Genomic DNA, 26,574 nt, shown 5'->3' on the forward strand with positions numbered 1-26,574 from the left:
TCAGGCCAAGGTTATCTGTAAGAAGTGCGCAAAGACCTTTAGCCAAGGGAAAAATCTGAAAAATTTGAATACCAGTTGCATGCTTAGACATTTAACCAGCATGCACTTGCAAGCGTGGACACAACACCAAACCTCAAGTGCCACATGTGCAGCTGATCACAACGAAGGTAGTCAGCAACGCTACATTGTTTCCCCCACTGTAAGCCCACCGGTTAGCACAGCAGCAAATGTTGAGGTGTCGTTGCAATGCCACAGCAGTCAGGGAATCCCACTGTTATATCAACGAAAGACTGATTCTAGGCCATCAGAAAGAACAACAACTCCTTCACCATCATCAACCCTCTCTCAGTCCGCCCTGTCCACCGCTACTTCCACCATATGCAGCTCTCAAGTCCAGCTCACCCTCCCAGACACTATGAGTAGGTCAAGAAAGTACTCAGTCTCTCATCCGCGTACACTGGGTTTGAACACCAAACTAATCTCGTTTGAGATGATGCCCTTTCGGTTGGTGGAAAGCGCAGCTTTCCACGAACTCATGGCCTATGCAGTACCACGCTATGACCTACCCAGTCGCCACTTCTTCTCTCGCAAAGCCATCCCAGCCCTCCACCATCATGTGAAAGACCGCATTGTCCATGCACTCAAGCAGTCAGTGAGCGGAAAGGTGCACCTCACAACTGATGCATGGTCCAGTCGGCATGGCCAGGGCCGTTACGTGTCCATCACTGCGCACTGGGTTAATGTGGTGGATGCAGGGTCCACAGGGGACAGCGGTGGTGGGACAGTGCTGCCTAGCCCACGGTATAGGAAACAGTTGGCTGTAGGCGTTCGACCCTCCTCCTCCTCCTCCTCCAGAAGCGAAAGCTCGTCCACAGAGCGCAGTCGTACGAGCACTCCATCTGCAGCTGCCACTGTTGCACACGATGTGTCCCCCTATCGAGCAGCTAGTGGAAAGCGTCAGCAGGCTGTGTTGCAGATGATGTGTTTGGGCGACAGACACACCGCCGAGGTGCTGGCCGAGTACTTTCAGGGACAAACTGAGTCATGGCTCAGGCAGTGTACATCTTGAGGCAGGCAAGGTAGTTAGTGATAACGGCCGTAATTTTGTGGCAGCCATAGCCCTTTCAAAACTCAGCCACATACCTTGCTTGGCTCACACCTTGAACCTGGTGGTGCAGTGCTTCCTCAAAAATTATCCGGAGTTAACAGCCCTGCTCCAGAAGGTGCGAAGACTGTGCGCGCACATCCGCCGGTCGCCTGTACACTCCGTTCGTATGCAGAAGCTGCAGCGATTGCTCCACCTTCCCAAACACCTCCTCATTATCGTCTTTGCAACAAGGTGGAACTCCACCCTGCACATGGTGGAGCGGCTGTGCGAGCAGAGGCAGGCCATAATGCATTTGTGGGAGGATACACGGCCAGGCACTTTGAGAGCAGACATGGAGTTGACAGGTGTGCAGTGGTCGAAGCTGAAAGACCTCTGTAAAGTCCTTCAGTGTTTTGAGGAATGCACACGGCTGGTAAGCGCAGACGACGCCATCCTAAGCATGAGCATCCCACTTATGCGTCTGCTCATGCAAACTTTGACGCACCTTAAGGAGCAGGCTTCTGCAGCCAATGTTGATGAGGAGGAAGAGGAGGAGGGATTCCTTGATGACATTCAGCCATTGTCTGCTCAGGGACCTCTCCTGGACGAGGTGGAGGAAGAAGAGGAGGAGGAGGATGATGGGGATGATTACTTAGGGGAGGAGGATGCATCTCGTGGGGCAAGTGAAAATGTTGGCGTGGCAAGGTCTGGTACAGGGTTTGTGCGTGACTGGAGGGATGTGGATTTGCCAGAAAGTGCTCCTCCAACCAGCACTCGCAGTGCATATTGACACCGGGAACATTGGCCCACATGTCAGATTATGCCTTGCAGATCCTAAAAAGGGACCCCCGCATTGCCAAAATGATGAACGATGACGACTACTGGTTGGCCAGCATCCTGGATCCACGCTATAAAGGCAAATTACAAAACATCATGCCACAGGAGAACCTTGACCTAGTATTGGCTAATAAACAAGCAACTCTGGTAAATCGGTTGCTTGAGGCATTCCCAGCACACAGCAGCGGTGATGGTTCTCACACGAGCCGTACGGGCCGGGGGCAGCTTGGCAGAGGTGTTCGTGGTGCACACAGCAGAAGTGGCGTTGGAGACAGGGGTTTCATGACAATGTTATGGACTGATTTTTCAAGTACCGCTCACACAACTGGTAATACTGCATCGATGGAAAGTGACAGGAGACAGCAGTTGTCAACTATGGTTACAAACTACTTTTCCTCCCATATCGATGTTCTCCCACACAGGTCATTCCCCTTTGACTATTGGGCCGCTAAACTGGACACCTGGCCTGAATTGGCACAATATGCCTTACAGGAGCTCGCTTGCCCAGCTGCAAGTGTGCTATCGGAAAGAGTCTTCAGTGCAGCTGGATCAATCCTGATGTCACGGTCGCCGCTGATACTCACCTGCCGTGTCCTGTGCGCACCTCCCGGCGCGCACCCGCTCCCCGGCGCATCCCCGCTGCTGACCTCCGGCCTCCCCGACGTCGCTCCCACGCTCCTCTGGCCGGAGCTCTGACGGCGTCATGTGACGCGGTGGCTCCGCCCCCAACATGGTGGCGCCGCGTCATGTGACGCGGTGGCTCCGCCCCCAAAATGGCGGCGCCCATCAGCTATTTCTGGCAGGCGTCTCCCCAGGTAAGACGCCTGTGAATCGTTCTCGGACTGCTGTCCTTTTGGCCAGCGCCCTGCACGCTCTCAGGCCCTGCTACACTTCTCCTCCTACCCTCGCTCTGTTAGGTTTCCTTGACTGTTCTCTCTCGGTTCGCTCCTCTGGCTGTTCCGTTTCCCTGTCTCCTCCCCGGTGTGCTAGCGCCCTGTGGACTCCTTGTCCGTGCCCTCTCTCACCCGCTCTCTCTGTCTCTTGCAGCCTCCAGCCACTACCTGCTTCAAACCCTCCATGTGTCTGCATCCTTCTGCCTCCTACCACTGACCTCCCGTGCCGCTGCTCCGCTGACTCTTCACCCTAGTTCCTCTGGTGCTCACCCAGTCGCCCCTTTGGCTCCGGCTGTCACGGTTCCATCCCTTGTGGGCCTGCCCCTAACACTCCCTGTATAGGGGGTGTCTCCACCTGGTCTAGCTCGCCCGCAGGGGCTCTGGGGCCGTGACCCAGAGGGTCCACTCCGTGTTGCTCTCCTTGTTTTCTGCCACCCGTAACACTTCGTAACACCTGACAGAAAAAAGGACCCGTCTGTCAACCCAAAATGTGGATGATCTAACCTTCATTAAAATGAACCATGCATGGGTTTCCAAGGATTTTGTCCCACCTTCCCCTGATGACACATAGGGTGACAGAAAAATGGCTTGCTTTGGTCCACCTCTTCCTGGGACTTGACCTATTTCACCTTTTGCATCAGCTGAATGTCCAACATCAACATATGCCACTTTCTAAAACTCCCTAACTGTGCTGCCTCCCCCCCATGGCCGGGGTCACCACCTAGCGCACGACACCGTGCGAGTGCCGTTGCCCTGGACAGGTGGGTAGGCCGACTCTTGGGCGCGGGCACTGGCACAGGGTCCCTCATAGTGCAATCAAGTGTCTCTGACGGTGGTGGTGCACACCCGCCGTCAGACACACCGCCGTACTATGAGGGGCCCAGTGCCAGTACCGACGCCCACGAGTGGGCCCCCCTTGCTTGGGCAGGGCCCCAGCATTTGCAATCTTTACCTCTCCCTGCTCCTCCGCTGTGTAGTCAGGGCCGACAAATCCATACTGTGCCTGACACCGTTTGAGCCTGCCTCCTGATGTATAGACATATATTTTAATGTGTACGCTATCCATACATGTTATCTGGGGATACGGTACCCTTTCTCACCTTTGTGCAATCACGTGCAATCCATACTGGGCCTAACACCCGTCTGAGCCTGCCTCCTGATGTATAGACATATATTTTGAATGTGTACGCTATCCATACATGTTATCTGGGGATACGGTACCCTTTCTAACCTTTGTGCAATCACGTGCAATCCATACTGGGCCTAACACCGTCTGAGCCTGCCTCCTGATGTATAGACATATATTTTGAATGTGTACGCTATCCATACATGTTATCTGGGGATACGGTACCCTTTCTCACCTTTGTGCAATCACGTGCAATCCATACTGGGCCTAACACCGTCTGAGCCTGTCTCCTGATGTATAGACATATATTTTGAATGTGTACGCTATCCATACATGTTATCTGGGGATACGGTACCCTTTCTAACCTTTGTGCAATCACGTGCAATCCATACTGGACCTAACACCGTCTGAGCCTGCCTCCTGATGTATAGACATATATTTTGAATGTGTACACTATCCATACATGTTATCTGGGGATACGGTACCCTTTCTCACCTTTGTGCAATCACGTGTAATCCATACTGGGCGTGAGAACGGCTGGCGAGCTGTTAAGCAAGCTACAGCACCTGTGGTTTGCATACGTAAGTTTTTCATTTTTTCAGGAATGACGGTTAGGCCTAATTCCGGAACTGCGGTTGACCTGCACTTACTGGGAAATCATTGTTCGCGGGTAATAATTGTCATCAGTGATCCCCATCACTAACGTTGTTCAGCGGGTTATCTGCACCTGTAAGCGACAAACGCTGGCCTTTTCAGTGTAGCGCACATGCAGCCACGGACATGTAAGGGCATGACACACCAGTTATTGGCCAATCTCATGTGCCAGAGCCTCACGTGTCCCTCTAGTAAGCCGGACTCGGACCGCGGGGCATGACGGAGTCTCGTTCGTTAACGGAATTAAGCTTGCAATGTGTGCATCTGTTCTGTAGCTGGCATGGTTGAGGTTTCCCAGGTGGAGTCGAATTTAACCGTAGGCTCCACTCCTGGTGGTGCCCTTCTGGACATTCCTTTAAGGTTCAGCTTTGCAACCATACTGCCCACGTAAAACAAACACTTTGCCTTCATGAACGCTGTTTGGAGGGTCATGACTCGTGGGAATAACGCCGCCCAATCAGTTAACCTGCTAGAGAGATCGTTCGTTGCTCCCAAGCATGACATCACACTCCCTAGGAAGAAGGTAATGCCACTGTGGCGACCGTACTCCTGGGGGCGACACAAGTGCACTGATGCCCAGCCACTGCTCGATGAATCTGCTGGTACATTGACCCAGACCACTACATTCCCCTCGCACGCTACACGGCCTGAATCTGACCCTGATGAAACTCAGGTTACCCTTCCCATATACAGTTCCATCTTACACGGTGACAAAGAGGAAGCTGCAGATGAAAGTGCAGGTTCGGCCCACCCGCCATCAGACTCACCACCATACTATCAGAGGCCCTGTGCCAGTGCCGTCGCCAACGAGTGGGCCCCCCCTGCTTGCTCAGGATCACAGCACTTGCAAGGTTGAAATACTGTGCAGTGAGATGGCAGATGGGGACGACGAGGAGTCCAGACTAGTACAGGGATTCCCTAGCGAGGAGACTTATTTGATTGTTTTCAATGTTGGGACAGCAATTTTTGGGGAGCACTGTACTCTGGAGAATGATAGATGGGGCCCACCATACACTGGAACATTCCAAAGGTGGACATCAGACACTGGAGCAGCATTTACAGGGCCCATTATACACTAGAGCATTAGAAATGGGGCCCATTATGTTTGGAGCATTATTTGGGCCCATAAGACAGTGGAGCTTCATCCATGGGGACCAACATATACTGTAGCATTATGTGGAGCTCATCATATACTGTTTCAAACATTATATGGGACCAATGATTCTGTATGGAGAAATAGATGGGCCTTGTCATGAGATGTAAAAAGTGAAGTATTTTTCATTGTACTATACCGCTTTTTCTCTGCCGTATCGGAGCATGATGAGTTGTGGTATGTGTTAAAGGGGCGCTCTTTCGCCCAGGGCACATGAAAACCTGGAGCCAGCCCTCCCCCCCCACAACTTTAGCCAAATAACCCCCATTTTTCAGTGCGTAACTTGTATTATGAAGTTAATTAAGGTTGACAAGCTTAAGTAAGAAGAATTGATGCTTTTGGCATTCAAATGGGCACTGTAGGTGTGTTTCCTGTCCTCCTCTCACTGCCGACTTTTATTCCCCATTGACTTACATTGGGTTTCGTGTTTTGGGACGATCCCGACTTTTCCCTATAATCGGACGATCTTGCTCGACCCGACTTTTGGAAAAGTCGGGTTTCACGAAACGAAACTCGACCCTAAAAAACCAAAAGTCGCTCAACTCTACTCATAATTATTATATTATTTATGCATTGTTATTGTAACTTTATGCATAAATAAAAACCTTGATAATTTTAGTATATCTGACTCTGGTTCCCCTTGCTAAGATCATGCTAAGTGAGTTGACTAGCCTGGGGACACTAACGCCCCATCAACTAGCCAAAGGCCTTATTTACATGTCATAAAAGGACTTTATAAATACTGTATCTAAAGATCTGTTTATGTGTGTAATGTAATACAGGGACTGTTAGGCTGGGATCACAAGTAGCATTTTTTTTGCGTTTTCGCGGCGATTTTAAACGCGTGATTTTGCTGCGAAAACGCATAAAAACAGCATCCAATGCAATCCTATGGGATTCTGCAATTCTGTGCTAATGCTGCGGATTTTCCCGTGGCGGAATCACATCGTGGTAAAATATGCAGCATGCTCATTAATTTTGCGTAATCGCGGCGATTCCGCCCACATAGGAATGCATTGTTCTGCTTACTTTCCACATGTGGCTGTGCCCACCATGCGAAAAGTAAGCAGAACATTTGCGGATAGTACCCATGGTCCGGAGGAGAGGAGACTGTCCTCCGGGCTCTGGGTACCATATCCCTGTAAAAAATAGAATTAAAATAAAAAATAGTGTTATTCTCACCTTCCCACGGCTGGCGATCTTCTTCCCGCCTCTCTCCACGCTCCCGGCATCTTCCGGTCCCAGTAATCCTTTGCGAGAATGACCGTGATGACGTTGCGGTCTCGCGAGAGCGCGACGTCTCGCGGTTATTCATGATGACGTCGCGGGAGCGCGACGTCTCGCGGTCATTCGCGCAAAGGATTACTGGGACTGGAAGATGCCGGGAGCGTGGAGAGAGGCGGGAAGGCTGCGCGGGACGTCGTAAGGTGAGATTAACAGTATGCATAGACAGCATCAGTAGTAAAAAAGTTGGTCACACTTGTCAAACACTATGTTTGACGAGTGTGACCAACCTGTCAATCAGTTCTCCAAGCGATGCTATAGATTGCTTGGAAAACACTAGCATTTTGCAAGCTAATTACGCTTGCAAATCGCTAATTTTTCCACTGTAAAATCGCTGGAATTTAAAATGCGATTTTCCCGCGGAATGGAATTCCGGAATTCTCGCGGTAACTTCCGCGAGAGTTCCGCTATGTGTGCTCATAGCCTTAGGCATTTTTATAATGTAAAAGCGCCAAAACATTAAAAAACTATATAAATGAGGTATCGTTGTATGACTGACCCGAAGAATAAAACTGCCTTATCAATTTTACCACTTGCGGAATGACCTAAACCCACCGACCCCCCAAAAATAATTCCTGAATTGCTAGTTTCTGTTCATTCTGCCTCCCAAAAATCGGAATGGAAAGTGATAAAAAAAAGTAATGTATCTGAAAATGGTACCAATAAAAATGTCAACTTGTCCCTCAAAAAACAAGCCATCATTTGACTCTGTGGGCCAAAAAATGGAAAAATTATAGCTTTCAAAATATGGCAATGCAAAACTTTTTTTTTTGCAGTAAAAAAGCATTTTTTAGTATGTGACAGCAGCCAAACATAAAAACCCAATATAAATCTGGTATTGCTGTAATCACACCGATCCTAAGAATAAAGTCGTCTAATCACTTATACTGCATGAGGAACGGCATAAAAAATAAATGAAACCAATTCTTCATCTGCTGTGGATGTTTTATTCTGCCTCCCAAAGATCGCAGTAAGGTTCGGCGCACATTTATCCTCCGCTCTGTGCTGAGCGCTTGCATCGGGAGTTCCATGTAAATCTCTGAAATATGTAATTCAGATGGAACCTCTAGCTGAAGATTCCCCATAAGGCTTGTTTCACACATCAGTTTTTTTGGTCAGTCAAAATCCGCTAAAGTGGCGGATAATGGATCCGTTCCTGTACTGACCCCAACGTTTGGCACCGGACCGTTTTTTTAACGGATCCGTCAAAGGAAAAATTTTAAAGGAACCGCTGCCTGGGGAAGGAGAGAGAGAGAGAGAATTTTTCAGCTGCCAGAACAGAGTTTAGGGTTAAATTTGCGGCTGAGTGAAGTCTTTCGGGCATGCGAAGTGAGAAATGCGGATCCGGCCACCCGAAAAAACGTTGCATAGTCCGTTCTGGCATTTTGGCGGATCCACAAAAAATGGATCCAACGGATGGCCATCCGTCAAGATCCGCCGGTAATGCAACTCAATGGGAAAAAAATGGATCCGCCAAGAAAAATCCTTTTTTTTTTTTTTTTTGCAAAACGGCGGATTTTGACTGATGGACACAAACGGATGTGTGAAACAGGCCTGATGAGGCAGATGAAGGCACTGTGGACGCTGTCTGACCTGTGATCCGGCGGTGTCCGTCTTTTTAGGATTGCATAAAAGTGCCATCATCCACAGTTTTGTGCACTTCTGAAAAGAAGGACACCACTGAACAGAGGCCAGACAAAGCCCAGAGTAACTCTGCTGCCTCATTATAGTGATTGGATCACTCGGGGGATGCATCTGAATCACATCACTCAGAGATTTAGAGTGTTCGTGGTGTCAATAATATCACTGCACCCCTAGATGAATTCATTGAGAGGTGTAGTTAGAAAATGTGATTACTTATGGGGGTTTCTGCTTTTCTGGCACCTCATGGGTTCTCCTAGTGTATCAAAGCACCTGCAAACCATAACAGTAAAATTTGGTGCTCCTTACTTTCCGAGCTTTGCACTGTGCCTGAAAAATATTTCCCAATTACATGTAGGGTATTGGCGTACTCAGGAAAAAATGGACCTCAGTTTGTTGTAAAAAAAATTCCTATTAGCCCTTAGAAAAACTGAAAACTTGGGGCTAAGGCCTGTTTCACACTTGCTTTTTTTTGCAGCGCGTTTTTCCCGCAAAAAAACGCATTGAAAAACGCATACAAAAGCATACAACTGCTGCGTTTTTTTCAAGCATTTTTATGAGCATGCATGAAAAAAACACAGCGTTTTTATGCGTTTGTATGCGTTTTTAGTGCGTTTTTACCGTGTTTGCGTTTTTTTCCAACATTAGGTGGCCCCTCACACTAACCCAAACCATGACTTTACTAACCCTAACCCTGACCCTAACCCTAACCCTGACCCTAACCCTAACCCTAACCCTAACCCTTAACCAAACCATACTTAACCCTAACCCTGACCCTAACCCTTAACCAAACCATACTTAACCCTAACCTAAACCCTAACTAACCTTAACCCTAACCCTGACCCTAACCCTAACCCTAACCCTGACCCTAACCCTAACCCTAACCCTGACCCTAACCCTAACCCTGACCCTGACCCTAACCCTAACCCTAATCCTTAACCAAACCATACTTAACCCTAACCCTGACCCTAACCCTTAACCAAACCATACTTAACCCAAACCCTAACTAACCTTAACCCTAACCCTAACCCTGACCCTAACCCTAACCCTGACCCTAACCCTAACCCTAAACCCCCTTAACTAACCCTAACTCTAACCCAAACCCCTAAATTCCATGGTTAACAAAAAAAAAACGCATGTGCAAAAAAACGCATACATAAGCATGCCAATGCGCACATATGCGCACCCATAGACTTATATTGGGTGTCTTGCTGTAAAAAAACGCATTGCGCGCGCATGCGTTTTTTTGAGGCAAATCGGACGCACAAAAAATGCAACAAGTTGCATTTTGTGCGCCCGAGCGCATACCGCAAAAAAATGTATGCGCGGTAAAACGCGTACAAACGCATGTGTATGCGCACATAAGCGCATCCCATGCAAAGTATAGGAAAAAAAAAACGCATGCGCTATTTAGCGCTAAATTACCGCGAAAAAAAACGCAAATGTGAAACCAGCCTAAAACAAGATTTTAGTGGTAAAAATGTAATTTATTCTTTCTTCACCGCTCAATGGTATAACATTTTGTGAGGCACATGTGGTGTCAATATGATCACTGCACCCCTAGATGAATTCATTGGGGAGTGTAGTTTGTAAAATGAGTTACAATATGGGGGTTTCTGTTGTTCTGGCACCTCAGGTGCTGTGCCAATGTGACATGGCACCCTCAAATTATTCCAGCAAAATCTAAACTCAAATATGCATTGTGCCTCGAAAGTACTATTACCCCACATATTGGATATCGGCGTACTCAGGAGAAATTGCACAACAAATTGTATGGTGAAATTTTTCCTCTTACCCTTATGAAAATGCAAAATTTGGGGCCAGAAAAACATTTTTGTGGGGAAAATGTGATTTTATTATTTTCACGGCTCAACGTTATAAACTTCTGAGAAGCACCTGAGGGTTCAAAGTGCTCTCCATAGAGTACAGACCAAAAGTTTGGACACACCTTCTCATTCAAAGAGCTTTCTGTATTTTCATGACTATGAAAATGGTAGATTCACTCTGAAGGCATCAAAACTATGAATTAACACATGTGGAAGTATATAATTAACAAAAAAGTGTGCAACAACTGAATATATGTCTTATATTCTAGGTCCTTCAAAGTAGCCACCTTTTGCTTTGATTACTGCTTTGCACACTCTTGGCATTCTCTTGATGGGCTTCAAGAGGTAGTCACCGAAAATGGTCTTCCAGCAGTCTTGAAGGAGGTCCCAGAGATGCTTAGCACTTGTTGGCCCTTTTGCCTTCACTCTGCGGTCGAGCTCACCCCAAACATCTCGATTGGGTTCAGGTCTGGTGACTGTGGAGGCCAGGTCATCTGGCGTAGCAACCCATCACTCTCTTTCTTGGTCACATAGCCCTTACACAGCCTGGAGGTGTGTTTGGGGTCATTTGTGTCAAGTATAGCGTGGCACAACCACAAGGTGCACAACTAGGTTACCCAGACCAAGTGAAATAATAAAGTAATTTGGCACTCAACTGAATGATCCTTTAAAGATGAAGTTTTATTTTATTTTATTTTATTTCTGAAACTGCATAAAAATAAAATAAAGCTTCATCTTTAAAGGATCATTCAGTTGAGTGCCAAGTTACTTTATTATTGTTTGGGGTCATTGTCCTATTGAATAATAAATGGTGGTCCAACTAAACGCAAACCGGATGGAATAGCATGCCGCTGCAAGATGCTGTGGTAGCCATGCTGGTTTAGTAGGCCTTCAATTTTGAATAAATCCCCAACAGTGTCACCAGCAAAGCACCCCCACACCATCACACCTCCTCCTCCATGCTTCACGGTGGGAACCAGGCATGTGGAGTCCATCCGTTCACCTTTTCTGCGTCATACAAAGACACGGTGGTTGGAACCAAAGATCTCAAATTTGGACTCATCAGACCAAAGCACAGATTTCCACTGGTCTAATGACCATTCCTTGTGTTCCTTAGCCCAAACAAGTGTCTTCTGCTTGTTGCCTGTCCTTAGCAGTGGTTTCCTAACAGCTATTTTACCATGAAGGCCTGCTTCACAAAGTCTCCTCTTAACAGTTGTTGTAGAGATGTGTCTGCTGCTAGAACTCTGTGTGGCACTGACCTGGTCTCTAATCTGAGCTGCTGTTAACCTGCGATTTCTGAGGCTGGTGACTCGGATAAACTTATCCTCCGCAGCAGAGATGACTCTTGGTCTTCTTTTCCTGGGCCGGTCCTCATGTGAGCCAGTTTCTTTGTAGCGCTTGATAGTTTTTGCCACTGCACTTGGGGACACTTTCAAAGTTTTCCCAATTTTTCGGACTGACTGACCTTCATTTCTTAAAGTAATGATGGCCACTCGTTTTTCTTTACTTAGCTGCTTTTTTCCTGCCATAATACAAATTCTAACAGTCTATTCAGTAGGACCATCAGCTGTGTATCCACCAGACTTCTGCACAACGCAACTGATGGTCCCAACCCCATTTATAAGGCAAGAAATCCCATAGTCATGAAATCCCATAGTCATGAAAATAAAGAAAACTCTTCGAATGAGAAGGTGTGTCCAAACTTTTGGTCTTTACGGTACATCTAAATTCATTCCTTGAGGGGTCTATTTTCCAAAATGGGGTCACTTGTGAGGGGTTTCCAAACAGTGTAGGCAGCATTCCAGCTGGACACGTCTGCTCTGACACTTGTTTGGAAAAATCTGCTGCCCTTGAATTTGTGACATCACAAAAACTACAGGCTCTCCTTATGAAAAAGTACCAACTGTCCATTCAACACATTTCTGAGGATTCTATCTCCTTGGTCAGAGATTACATTCACAGTAGGTGGCAAATCTTATATAGATTGGTATCTCTGCATATAATACACAGTTGAAACCAGAAGTTTGCATACATTGTATAAAAGACACATGTGCATGTTTTTCTCAATATCTGACATGAAATCAGAATAAACCTTTCCCGTTTTAGGTCAAATAGGATTAGCATAATTATTAATATTTGCCAAATGCCAGAATAATGATAGAGAGAGAATGTTTTAAGACTTTTTTACTACTTACTTGCAAAAGTTGACATACATTTCATTAGTATTTGGTACCATTGCTCTTAAACTGAATGACTTGGGTCAAACATTTGGGATATCCTTCCACAAGCTTCTCACAATAGTTGGTCGGAATTTGGGCCCACTCTTCCTGACAAAACTGGTGTAACTGATCCAGGTTTGTAGGTCGCCTTGTTTGCACCTGCCTTTTCAGCTTTGACAATAAATTTTCAATATGATTGAGATCAGGACATTGTGATGGCCACTCCAAAACATTGACTTTGTTATCCTTAAGCCACTTTGTTACCATTTTGGCAGTAGGCTTTGGGTCATTGTCCATTTGGAAGACCCATTACCACCCAAGCTTTATTTTTCTGGCTGATGTCTTGAGATGTTGCTTCAGTATTGCCTCATAATCTTCTTTTCTCATGATGCCATCTATTTTGTGAAGTGCACCAGTCACTCCTGCAACAAAACAACCCCACAACATGATGCTGCCATCCCTATGTTTCATAGATGGGATGGTGTTCTTAGTCTTACAAGCTTCTCCCTTTTTCCTCCAAAGGTAATGATGGTCAATATACTCAAAAAGTTCAATTTTAGCTTCATCAGACCACAGGACATGTCTCCAGAAATTAAGGTCTTTGTTACTGTGTGCATTTGTAAACATTAATCTGGCTTTTTTTTGTTTCTTTTGGAGTAATGGCTTCTTCCTGGCAGAGTGGCCTTTCAGCCCATGTTGATACAGTTCTCGTTTCACTGTGGATATTGACACAATCTTACCAGTTTCTGTCATCAACTTCACAAGGTCTTTTGCTTTTGTCCTTGAGTTGATATGCACATGATGGACCAAAGTACGTTCATCTCTGGGACACAGAACCCATCTCCTTACTGAGCGGTATAATGGCTGGACATTTCCATCTTGTTTGTACTTGCGTATAATTGTTTGTACAGATGAACCTTCATGTATCTTGAAATAGTATCCAAGGATGAGCCAGAGTTGTGCAAGTCCACAATTCTCTTGCCAAAAAAATTACGAGAAGCTTCTAAACACTTTACATCATCATATGGGCAGTCCAGAATTTATTAAATGCATACCGTATATACTCGCATATAATCCGTGATTTTCAGCCCATTTTTTAGGGCTGAAAGTCCCCCTGTCGGCTTATATGCGAGTCATATGCGCCAGGGGGTCGGCGGGGGAGTGGGGGTGTCAGATCATACTTACCCCTATATATATATATACAGTATGTTTATACTCACCTAACCAAGGATCCTAGGGAGTCCACCACACAGTCAGTGTCTTGATGCGGACGGAGCGACATCACGCCAACTGCAGCAGGGTTCTGACTTCCTGAGCCTATGCGATTTTACCAAGTCTATTATATCATCGTTATCATACACCTTAGTTTATATTTAGCTATATTGGAAATAATTACATATTGTTCCCTCACAGAACATCATGGAATCAATGTGACTATATAAATAAATAATAATAGTAACAATATTTACTTCATTACTCCTAATAAACCTGACCAAGATCAGGTGTCTGAAAATGTAGATTACCTTGTAAAGTGTGGTTCCTCTGAATCTGACATACTGACACATGATTAAACATACCATAATTCTCTTCCCTGCATTAAATAGTGCTGTGGTATTTCACACAATTAATAACAATAAATATTTATTGTGTATTTTGTAGCTCTGAAAGAAAGCAATGGGAGTGAATACTTTATTAATGGCAAACTTCAACCTGACACACCAAGGAAATTTGATGCTGCTGGGACCATGTTTCTCTATAGAAGACCTCAGGATGAACCAGAGTCACTTGAAGCCTTAGGGCCCACTAATACAACACTGGTTCTTATGGTAAATAGTTACTACTTGCTGTGTGAAGAGATGTGTGTCATTTGTAGTAGTTTCCTAATTTCTAATAAGTTGTAAAATCTGCTTCTCTTTATAGTCACACTAGTAAGATTTGTTGCAAAATAAATGTATTTTTGAGATGATCAAATCGATCTGCGATCTAATCAAATTTCCTGAAAGTCGCAGGTCCCAACAATTTGTGATTTGATTCACACGGACTGCAAAAAAAAAAGCTCAACGTCATTTCATGCATTGCATCAGCCAGAGAGCAGACTCATGACGTCAGGTGTAGCCTTCTACATAATGCCTTCTGGTTACCATATCACTTGGTTTAGTGCAGCCACACAGGGGGTCTATCACAGACAATATAAAAGGTGAAGCTAGGGAGAGCAGGGTTTTATAGCCAAAGGATATGAGGTCAGGGCGCACTGTTAATTATTATACATAGTGTGGTGATGCAACTCACTTGGGAGAGGGATGAGGTATCACAGGAACCATTTCTATTTACAAGTCCGACTGTTTTATTTCAGTCCTCATAAAAAAAATTAAACAGCATTTCAGTGCAGGCAAAATAATCAGTTCCAATGATAGCACTTTAGTGACAGTCTAGGGCACTCAGACTGGATAGCCTACAGTTTAGTTGAGAAATCACACAGTAGGCCTTCTTATCTCTGTAAGGGTGTCACAGTAGTCGTCCTGGACCCCTAAGCATGTCCCGGTGTAAAGTATTCAAAATGTATATATATTGTGGGGATGTGACTCGCTCAGGTGCAGCGGGAGACAATCAGGAGACCGGTTCTTCCAAAGTTCATGAGGTTTATTTCTGTCATAAACCATAAAACAGCGTATCACCAAAAATAGCCTCTAGCTTAGGCAAACAAAACATAAACCTTCGTGGTTGCAGACTCAGACCGCGAGTCTCAGCACATGCTGGGAGGTGTAGTCCTCCCCACATACAGCTCCCTGGTTCAGGAGCAGGTCACATTATAAGGCTGTAGCCACACCCACGTTCCCAGCAGCTGACTGGTCACATGACTGTGACCTCACCACAGGTCCTTCAAACAAAAACAATAACAATATCTGGTATGCTTTACTTCTGCCTTACATTATGGAGATAAGCCATTTATGAGACACATATCTCCCATCAATTACACGACCCTTAGCCCTGCCACATACCTCCCCCCTCTGCCTAAAGCCGTGGGGCTTGGCACTTTCACCTACCAGGCAAGGGATTCTGGAGAGGGCATCGGCATTCCCATGTAGCTTCCCGGCCCTATGCTCTACATGGAAACTGAAGTCTTGTAGGGCTAAGAACCAGCGGGTGACCCTAGCATTCTTGCCCTTGGTTTCCCTCATCCACCTGAGTGGGGCATGGTCGGATATTAACCTAAACTTCCGTCCCACCAGGTAGTACCGTAATGTGTCCACTGCCCATTTTATGGCCAAACACTCCTTCTCTACAACTGAGTAATTTCTCTCACAAGAAGTCAACTTCCTACTCAAGTAGAGAACAGGATGCTCCTCCCCACGTATCTCTTGGGAAAGGACAGCTCCTACCCCGACATCTGAGGCATCTGTCTGGAGGACAAATTCACGTTTAAAGTCTGGGGCCACCAAAACGGGCTGCTTACAAAGAGCTCCCTTCATTTCTTGGAAGGCTGACTCTGCTTCTTCGGACCAGCTGACCATCACTGACTTTGTCCCTTTAAGCAGATCAGTTAGAGGTGCAGCCATTGTGGCGAAGTTTGGGATAAACCTCCTGTAATATCCCACAATCCCCAGGAAGGCTTTAACTTGTTTCTTTGACAGAGGTCTCGGCCATGTTTGAATTGCCTCCACTTTATTGATTTGGGGTTTGATCTCGCCACGCCCCACTACATATCCGAGGTACTTGGCTTCTTCTCTCCCCAAGGCACACTTCTTCGGGTTTATTGTAAACCCCGCCTCTCTTAGAGCGTCAAACACTGCTTGGACCTTTTCCAGGTGAGTCTCCCAGTCCGGGGTAAAGATGACGATATCATCCAGGTATGCGGCAGCGTATAGCTTATGAGGTGCAAGGATTCTATCCATCGCCCTCTGGAAGGTTGCTGGAGCTCCCTGTAGGCCAAACGGCATCCGGACATACTGGAAGCACCCGTCTGGTGTGGAGAATGCCGTCTTCTCCTTGGCTTCCTGTGCCATGGGGATCTTCCAATATCCCTTGGTCAGATCCAAAGTGGTTATGTACCTGGCAGGTCCAAGTCTCTCGATGAGCTCATCAACGCGTGGCATGGGATAAGCGTCGAACTTGGAGACCTCATTCAGCTTCCGGTAATCGTTGCAGAACCTCCATTCACCATCAGGTTTTGGGACCAGGACAATCGGGCTCGACCAGCCGCTCTTGGATTCCTCAATGACCCCGAGCTTCAACATACGCTGCACCTCCTTGGAGATTACCTCTCGCCGGGCCTCAGGAATACGATATGGTTTCACGTTCACCCGCACATGTGGCTCAGTCAGAATTTCGTGCTCCACCACCTTCGTGCACCCCGGCAACTCTGAGAACAGGTCGCGGTTTTTCTGGAGTAACTCCCGGCACTGTTGCTTCTGGGCCTTCGATAGAGTCTCCGCTATGGTAACAGCTCCAACCTCCCCTTCTAGGTTGCCCAGCAAGCACGGAGTTACCGCTGGCTCTCTATCTTGCCACGGCTTGATAAGGTTAACATGGTAAACCTGGTATGGCTTCCGTCTTCCGGGTTGGTGGATCTTGTAGTTTACGTCTCCCAGTTTCTCCACCACCTCATATGGCCCTTGCCACTTGGCCAAGAACTTACTTTCCACCGTCGGTATTAGCACGAGAACTCGGTCTCCCGGATTGAACTGCCTCACTCTGGCTGACCGGTTGTAGACCCTGGCCTGAGCCTCTTGTGCCTGGCGGAGATGTTCTTTAACAATGGGCATCACCTTCGCAACCCTCTGCTGCATCAGTGCCACATGCTCAATGACGCTTCTGTGGGGCGTGACTTCGGCTTCCCAGGTTTCCTTGGCTATATCTAGGAGACCTCGCGGATGCCGGCCGTACAGAAGCTCGAAGGGGGAGAACCCCGTGGAGGCCTGGGGAACTTCACGGATAGAAAACAGTAAATACGGTAAGAGACAATCCCAGTCTCTACCATCTTCCTCTATGACTTTTCTCAGCATGCTCTTCAGGGTCTTGTTAAACCTCTCAACAAGGCCATCTGACTGTGGATGGTACACTGAAGTCCTCAGCTGGGAAATTTGCAAGACTCTGCACAATTCTCTCATCACCTTGCTCATAAAAGGTGTCCCCTGGTCGGTCAGGATCTCCTTCGGCAAACCCGTCCGGGAAAACACATGGACCAGCTCACGGGCTATACTCTTCGCAGAGGAGTTTCTCAGGGGAATGGCCTCAGGATAGCGTGTGGCATAGTCCAGGATGACTAATATATACTGATGGCCCCGAGCTGATTTAACTAAGGGACCGACCAAGTCCATGGCAATTCTCTCAAATGGCACCTCAATAATGGGCAGTGGCACAAGAGGGTTCCGAAAATGAGATGTGGGGGCAGTTAACTGACATGTCGGGCAGGACCTGCAATAGTTTACTATTTCCCGGTGACACCCAGGCCAATAGAACCTCTGTACAATACGTTCCTGGGTTTTTTCCACCCCCAGGTGTCCCCCCAAGATGTGTGAATGGGCCATGTCCAACACTTTTCGTCTATAGGGGCCTGGTACTATTAACTGCTCTGCCACCTCCTCCCTTATTTTCGTGACCCGGTACAACAATTCCCCAATCAACATAAAATGGGGAAACCTTGTGTCTGCTCCCGGCTCTTGTGCAACCCCATTAATGACGGTGACATTGTTAAAGGCTTCCCTTAGTGTGGGGTCCCTATGTTGGGCAGTCCCAAAATTCTCCCCGGCCACCCCTAACTCCAGGATGTCAGGTACAGGGGACCCTTCCTCTTCATCCCCAACAAGGACACATAAAGGGAACTCGTCTGCCTCTGGTGGTGGCGATACCTCAGTGGGGTGGATTGGTTCCCTGCTCTTGCTAGCACACTCAGAACCCATCCCCCACAGATCCCAAAACAGACAGAAATCCCGGCCAATAATTATGGGATGCAACAAGTCTCGAACAACGCCAACTTCATGCGACTCGGTGCCATGCGCCGTTTCAATCTTCACCCTAGCCATAGGGTAGTCCTTTGCATCGCCATGTATGCACCGAACACCAATCTTTTTACCCGGGAGTATGTTTAGAGGAAAACTGGCCCTCACAAGGGTCACCAAGCTCCCGGAGTCCAGAAGCGCCATTACTGCTCGACCGTTCACCTTCACGGGACACGCTTGTGGCCCCTTGTTAGGTAGCGAGTTCACACTGCAAGCTGGATATGCGTAGTATGAACTACGGCGTCCCATGCTGCAGTCCATCTGCTCGGTGGTCTGGGGACAACGGGCCGCTATATGTCCTGGCCCATGACACTTCCAGCAAATAACACCCGAGGGGACCTTGGGCACCGCCTCCCCCGCCCCTTTTGACCTTGGACGCACCACCCCTTTTTGTGACTCCGCCCCCTGCTGGGACCCCCAATATGGAATGGGCTGCTTCCCCAAGGAACCTTCCATCCCCTGGTATCTCTCGACCAGCCCAACCAGTTCATCAGCATTTTGGGGATCACCCTGGGCAACCCAAGTCTGTAGAGGTCTCGGCAGAGAATGCACAAACCGATCCATCACAACTCGCTCTACCATCTGTGCAGGGGAAGCCGACTCTGGCTGCAGCCATTTCTGGACCAGGTGCAACAGGTCAAACATTTGGGAGCGCGGGGGTTTGTCCCGGTGATAGGCCCAGCGATGAACTCGCTGTGCCCTGGTAGTCATTGTTACCCCCAAGCGTGCGAGAATTTCCGCCTTTAATTTGGGATACTCTCTGGCATCTTGTACCGTCAGGTCAAAGTACGCCTTCTGGGGCTCCCCCGTTAGGTAAGGGGCCAGTACCTCCGCCCACCGCTCTGGCTGAAGTTTTTCCCTCTCAGCCACCCTCTCAAACACCGTCAGGAAGGCCTCCACATCATCCTCAGGGGTCATTTTTTGTAATGCGCGTCTTACCGCCTTCTCGACGTCGGTGGCATCAGCCCGACCTGGTGTTGGGGCACTCGTCCTGCCCTCCTGGATGGCGGTTGCCAGAAGCTGCATCTGCTGCCGTTGTTCCTGCTGGCTTTGCTGGAACTGCTGCCGCTGCTCTTGCTGGCTTTGCTGGATCTGCTGTAACAACAGCTTGTTGGTTTCCTGCTGCAGTGCCTGGGACTGGACCAGGTGTTTCATGAGGTCCTCCATGATTCCAGGCAATGCTTGTTGCCCCGCTGCAAACTTCACCCAGGACATGCAGCAACTGTCTCAAGTCTCTGCTGGGACCGCTGCCCGCATTCTCCACCAATTGTGGGGATGTGACTCGCTCAGGTGCAGCGGGAGACAATCAGGAGACCGGTTCTTCCAAAGTTCATGAGGTTTATTTCTGTCATAAACCATAAAACAGCGTATCACCAAAAATAGCCTCTAGCTTAGGCAAACAAAACATAAACCTTCGTGGTTGCAGACTCAGACCGCGAGTCTCAGCACATGCTGGGAGGTGTAGTCCTCCCCACATACAGCTCCCTGGTTCAGGAGCAGGTCACATTATAAGGCTGTAGCCACACCCACGTTCCCAGCAGCTGACTGGTCACATGACTGTGACCTCACCACAGGTCCTTCAAACAAAAACAATAACAATATCTGGTATGCTTTACTTCTGCCTTACATTATGGAGATAAGCCATTTATGAGACACATATCTCCCATCAATTACACGACCCTTAGCCCTGCCACAATATATATATATATAAATTGGTATGTGTAGATATGCTGTAATATGTGTGTTGTTGTCACGCGGGGCTTAGGTCAACTAAGGCTGAAATACCCGGGGCCCCTGTGGTGTCCCTTTAACTAGGGAAAACCCTGTCTGACCCTCAACCCAGGGTTTTTGCTGATGGTGCAAATGCCTGAGCCTCCAACCTTTCCTTATCTCCTGCTCAGCCCTAAGCTGAACCCTCCACCCTCCACCCAGTGAGGAGACAAACCACCAAAGCCCCACACAGTAATAACAGACAGGGAGAACTTAAACTGCACCGCGCCGCATACACACAGGACTATACAGTAATGTGAACAGGGCACAACAAAACACAAATATGGGAAGGCGAAAAGGTAACAACGGATCATACGCCACCAGATACGAATCTCTCTCTCTCCAACACCTCCACTCCAGACCGGAACCACTTGGTATGAAACACAAGCTATAATCGGCGACGCCCATAGGCCAGCACGACTATTTAAAGACCGTGGGCGTAACCAAACATCCAAGCTGATCTCCAGCTAGATTAACCCCAGATAGCCTGAGAAAATCAAGCCAGCGCCACAGAGGCTATAGTGGACGGAGGTGGAACTACCTCTGCCTGCCGGATGCTGTGGTGTGAATAGCGTCTGACATGACAGTACCCCGTCTTCTACGAGGGATCCCAGGGCCCTCAAGGCTCATAGGACCCGGCTTGTCCGGATGACGACGGTGAAAAGAACTGACCAGCCGATCCGCATGTATGTCCGGGGCTGGTACCCAAGACCTCTCCTCCGGACCATACCCCCGCCAGTGTACCAAATACTGAAGAGTACGGCGCACTACTCGAGAGTCCACTACCTTGGAGACCTCAAACTCTAAATCGCCATCCACCATGACCAGAGGTGGCATCGGCGTCGTGTCCACAGAGCCTACCACCTTTTTCAATAAAGCCCTGTGAAACACGTTGTGTATCTTGTATACCGCAGGAAGTTCCAACCGATAAGCAACTGGGTTAATGATGGCAGCAATCTTAAAAGGGCCAATAAACCTTGGACCCAATTTTAAAGATGGAATTTTGACTTTTATGTTTTTAGTCACTAACCACTCCCATTCACCCACACACAGGTCCGGACCTGGCACGCGTCTACTGTCAGCCACCCGTTTGTACCTCGCACTCATGCTCAACAATTGCTGTTTCACCCTCCTCCAGACCGATGATAATTGAGCTCCTAGCTGGTCCTCCTCCGGGACGCCCTCCGAGTCACCCTGACGTAAGGTACAAAATTGAGGATGTTGACTGTAAACACAAAAGAACGGAGACTCTCCAGATGATTCCTGGCGGTGATTATTTAACGCGAACTCGGCCAGAGGAAGGAAAGTAGACCACTCCTTTTGGTTGTCGGACACAAAGCATCGTAAATACTGCTCCAGATTTTGGTTCATGCGCTCAGTTTGACCATTTGACTGTGGATGAAACGCCGATGAATGTGACAACTTGATCCCCAGACGTGATCAAAAAGCTTTCCAAAACCTCGCCACAAATTGAGTTCCCCTATCAGATACTATGTCCGACGGAACTCCGTGGAGTCTGACCACCTCCTGCACAAACACCTGAGCCAGCGTCTTTGCATTGGGCAAGGAAGGCAACGACACAAAATGCGCCATCTTTGAAAATCGGTCAACCACCACCAGGATGACCGTGTTCCCCACCGAGGCTGGCAAGTCAGTGATAAAATCCATGGAGATTTCTGTCCATGGCCTATTAGGTACCCCCAGAGGCTGTAGCGTGCCAGCAGGACGGGCTCGGGGCGACTTGGCCGTAGCGCACGTGATGCAAGCTGCCACGTACCAGACCACGTCCTGCCGGATTTTGGGCCACCAGAAACGACGCAATACCAGCTCCAAGGTGCCCTTAATCCCTGAATGGCCAGCCAGTACTGAGTCGTGGTGTTCCCTCAACACCTTAAGACGAAGATGAAGGGGTACAAATGATTTGTTGGTGGGAAGTCCTGGCAGTACCTCCTCTTGGGCCTCGGCAATCTCCGCCTCTACCTCAGTCGTGAGAGCCGAGACCACTACACCTTCCTGGAGGATGGGTACCGGCTCTTCCCGAGGTTCTCCCCCCCGGAAAACACCTGGACAAGGCATCCGCCTTGGTGTTTTTAGCCCCGGGATGGTAAGTCACAAGAAAATTGAAACGTGTAAAAAACAGTGCCCAGCGAGCCTGCCTAGGAGACAGACGCTTGGCCGACTCCAGATAGAGCAGGTTCTTATGGTCGGTGATGACTGTGACCTGGTGAGCCGCCCCCTCCAAGAAGTGTCGCCATTCCTCAAAAGCCAATTTGATTGCCAACAACTCCCTGTTGCCGATATCATAATTCCGTTCGGCCGGCGACAGCTTCTTGGAGAAGTAGGCGCATGGATGCATATCGCTCAAAGACGAGCCCTGTGACAGTACTGCCCCCACTCCCACCTCAGACGCATCAACCTCCACCACAAAAGGTTTAGACACGTCCAGTTGCACCAGAATGGGGGCTGAAGCAAAACTGTTCTTCAGACGCTCAAATGCACGTATCGCCACCTCAGACCAGCTAGCCAGATCGGTACCTTTTTTTGTCATGTCCGTGAGCGGTTTGGCTATAGTAGAAAAGTGTTTTATACATTTTCTATAATAATTAGCAAACCCAAGGAACCACTGGAGCGCTTTCAGATTATCAGGCCTTTCCCATTGCAGCACCGCTTGCACCTTCGCGGTGTCCATTTTAAACCCTGCGGCGGACACAATATATCCCAAAAAAGGCAACTCCTGAACAAAAAATAAGCATTTTTCTAGCTTTGCATAGAGCTTATTCTCCCGGAGCAACTGTAACACCTGCCTGACATGCTCTAAATGAGTGTCCCGGTCGCTCGAATAAAGGAGGATATCATCCAGGTATACAATCACAAATTTCCCCAGGACATGAGCAAATACATCATTAATAAAATGTTGGAAAACAGCAGGCGCGGTTGTCAACCCAAATGGCATAACCAGGCTCTCAAAATGACCCTCAGGAGTGTTAAACACCGTCTTCCACTCATCCCCCTGACGGACCCTTATGAGGTTATACGCCCCCCCGAGGTCAAGCTTGGAAAACCACTTCACCCCCGCCACCTGGTTGAACAAATCAGGGATCAAAGGCATCGGGTAGGGATCACGGATCGTAATCTGGTTTAACTCCCGGAAATCCAGACACGGCCGTAACCCCCCATTTTTCTTCTTAATGAAGAAAAACCCCGCTGCTACAGGCGAGGACGAAGGCCGGATGTGTCCTTTGCTCAGACTCTCCGCGATGTAGTCTTTCAGAGCTTGTCTCTCTGGACCAGAAATATTAAACATCCTGGCCTTAGGTAATTTGGCCCCGGGTTTTAACCTAATCACACAGTCATAGGCTCGATGTGGAGGCAGTTCTGAGCAACCCCTCTCAGAGAATACATCCGCAAAATCCTGCAAAGCCTCCGGAAGGCTGGGCGTCACGGCAGACACACATGTGGCCAAGCAATTGTGCTGGCAGAAACCACTCCATTGGACTATGTCCTGAGTTTTCCAATCAATCACCGGGTTGTGCCTGGACAACCATGGAAAACCCAGGACCATTTGTGCTGGGAGATTACGGAGGACCCTACATGTAACCCACTCAGAATGTAAGACCCCAATGTGGAGTTTCACCTCAGCCACAAACTCCATAATCTCCCCTTGTGGGAGGGGAGCGGCATTAATGGTAACCACCTGAATGGGATGAGGGAGTTTTTCGATCTTAAACCCGGCAGTGCGTGCAAACTCCTCATCTATGAGATTGGTGGCGGAACCGCTATCCACAAACACTGATATTGGTAGCTCTCTGCCCTCGATAATAACCTTGGCAGGGAGCATACATTGAGATACCATCATGGAGGATATGCATACGCTCAGTTGGGCCTCCTCCATACCCTCTGAGCTTAACAGTTTTCCGCCGGTGTGACCTTCTTCGGTAGCACAGGACAAGCGTTAACATAATGATTTCTTTTACCACAGTAAAAACATGCTCCGGGCTTCCTGAACCCAGGAACGCGACGCTTAACCTGTGACACCCCCGCAATTTGCATAGGTTCAGTGGGCTCAACTGCAGCAACCACACTTGCACCTCTGCTTTCCCCCAGGGGTAGCGTCTCCTGTGCCCCCTGACGCAAACGGCGATCAATACGTATAACCAAACTCATGGCAGACTCCAACGATGCAGGAGTCTCATACATCAGGAGGGCCTGTTTAACGTTCCCTGAAACCCCATGAATAAACTGGCTCCGCAGCGCTGGGTCGTTCCACTGTGTGTCTACTGCCCAACGGTGAAATTCCGAACAATAGTCCTCCGCCAAGCGCTCCCCCTGGCGGAGGGCGCGGATTTTAGATTCCGCTAGAGCCAATCTGTCAGGATCATCATAAATGAGCCCGAGTGCAGAAAAAACATTATCGACAGAATGAAATGTAGCAGAGTCAGCTGGTAAGGAAAATGCCCATGCTTGGGGGTCACCACTCAGTAATGATAACACCAGACCCACCCGCTGAGCCTCATTACCTGAGGAGATAGGGCGCATGCAGAAGTATAACTTGCAGGCCTCCCGAAATATGACAAATTTGCTGTGTTCCCCTGAGAATCGTTCTGGCAGCGGGATCTTCGGCTCTGCACCGATACCTGCAGATGCCGTTTGCACCTTCGCTACTACCAGGCCCTGCTGCTGAACTGCCCCTTTCAACTCGGAGACCTGTAAGGACAGCGCCGCCAACTGGCGGGTTATGGAATCCATGGGATCCATGGACTCATGAAAAATGTAGGCCAATTATAATGTCACGCGGGGCTTAGGTCAACTAAGGCTGAAATACCCGGGGCCCCTGTGGTGTCCCTCTAACTAGGGAAAACCCTGTCTGACCCTCAACCCAGGGTTTTTGCTGATGGTGCAAATGCCTGAGCCTCCAACCTTTCCTTATCTCCTGCTCAGCCCTAAGCTGAACCCTCCACCCTCCACCCAGTGAGGAGACAAACCACCAAAGCCCCACACAGTAATGACAGACAGGGAGAACTTAAACTGCACCGCGCCGCATACACACAGGCTATACAGTAATGTGAACAGGGCACAACAAAACACAAATATGGAAAGGCGAAAAGGTAACAACGGATCATACGCCACCAGATACGAATCTCTCTCTCTCCAACACCTCCACTCCAGACCGAAACCACTTGGTATGAAACACAAGCTATAATCGGCGACGCCCATAGGCCAGCACGACTATTTAAAGACCGTGGGCGTGACCAAACATCCAAGCTGATCTCCAGCTAGATTAACCCCAGATAGCCTGAGAAAATCAAGCCGGCGCCACAGAGGCTATAGTGGATGGAGGTGGAACTACCTCTACCTGCCGGACGCTGTGGTGTGAATAGCGTCCGACATGACAGTTGTACAGGGAAAGTGTAATATTAGCGTTAGGCCACTAGATGGGGGCATTTTAGTGCACCTAGTTTAGTATGGTAGTGTAAATAGCTAATATAGGAGGGGTCATTGTAGGTAGGGGAAGGGAGCTTCCTGATTAGTGCCAGAGGAGCAAGGATGCCTATTGAGCTCGGGTGGGCTAATAGCCCGGGCAAGTTAGATACCCCATAACATTGTGTTCAAGCAAGATCCCAGGCATCCAGAGCAAGTGGAACAGCACAGTAACAGCTGCAGGAGCTACAAGTGTGTAAGCTGCAGGTGAAGACATGGCAGGACAGGCGGGTAACCCGCTCACCATGTGGCAGGTCATAGCATGGGCTGATGTTCTCAGATCCAGGGAGAAACGGCTGAGGGAACAGCCGGTGGCAGTGAGTCTGGACAGGGAGTATGCCAAGAAAATGTACAACAGGGTACGTCCCGACCTCGAGCTGTGTGACAGAGAGAGAAGTGAAGGGAAAGCTGGAGTGATGTGTAATGTGGAACCTGCTGTATATGCTGTATTGAATCTGGATGTGCTGCGAAGATATGAGAGTAAAGCTTTACATTTTGAGTTAAAACTGGACAGTGGCTCTGTTATTTCACAAACGGCCTAAGGTGTCCTTAGAGAGCAAAGGAAGAACCCTGATGGCACAGAGAATGGAGAGACAAGTAAGCT

The 26,574-nt window shown here is 48.3% G+C and overlaps 1 protein-coding gene across 1 annotated transcript in view; it reads left to right on the forward strand.

Moving 5' to 3' along the window:
• ADAMTS10 (ADAM metallopeptidase with thrombospondin type 1 motif 10) overlaps positions 1-26,574 on the forward strand; it is a 322,067-nt gene that overhangs the window by 236,429 nt on the left and 59,064 nt on the right. The window contains exon 20 of the mRNA XM_073544180.1: positions 14,383-14,549. Coding sequence (XP_073400281.1) covers positions 14,383-14,549 — 167 coding nt within the window. The remainder of the gene's footprint in view (positions 1-14,382; positions 14,550-26,574) is intronic.

This window comes from Dendrobates tinctorius, unplaced genomic scaffold (genome assembly GCF_039654945.1).
Source record: "Dendrobates tinctorius isolate UK_male_01 unplaced genomic scaffold, ASM3965494v1 ptg000011l, whole genome shotgun sequence".
NCBI lineage: Eukaryota > Metazoa > Chordata > Amphibia > Anura > Dendrobatidae > Dendrobates > Dendrobates tinctorius.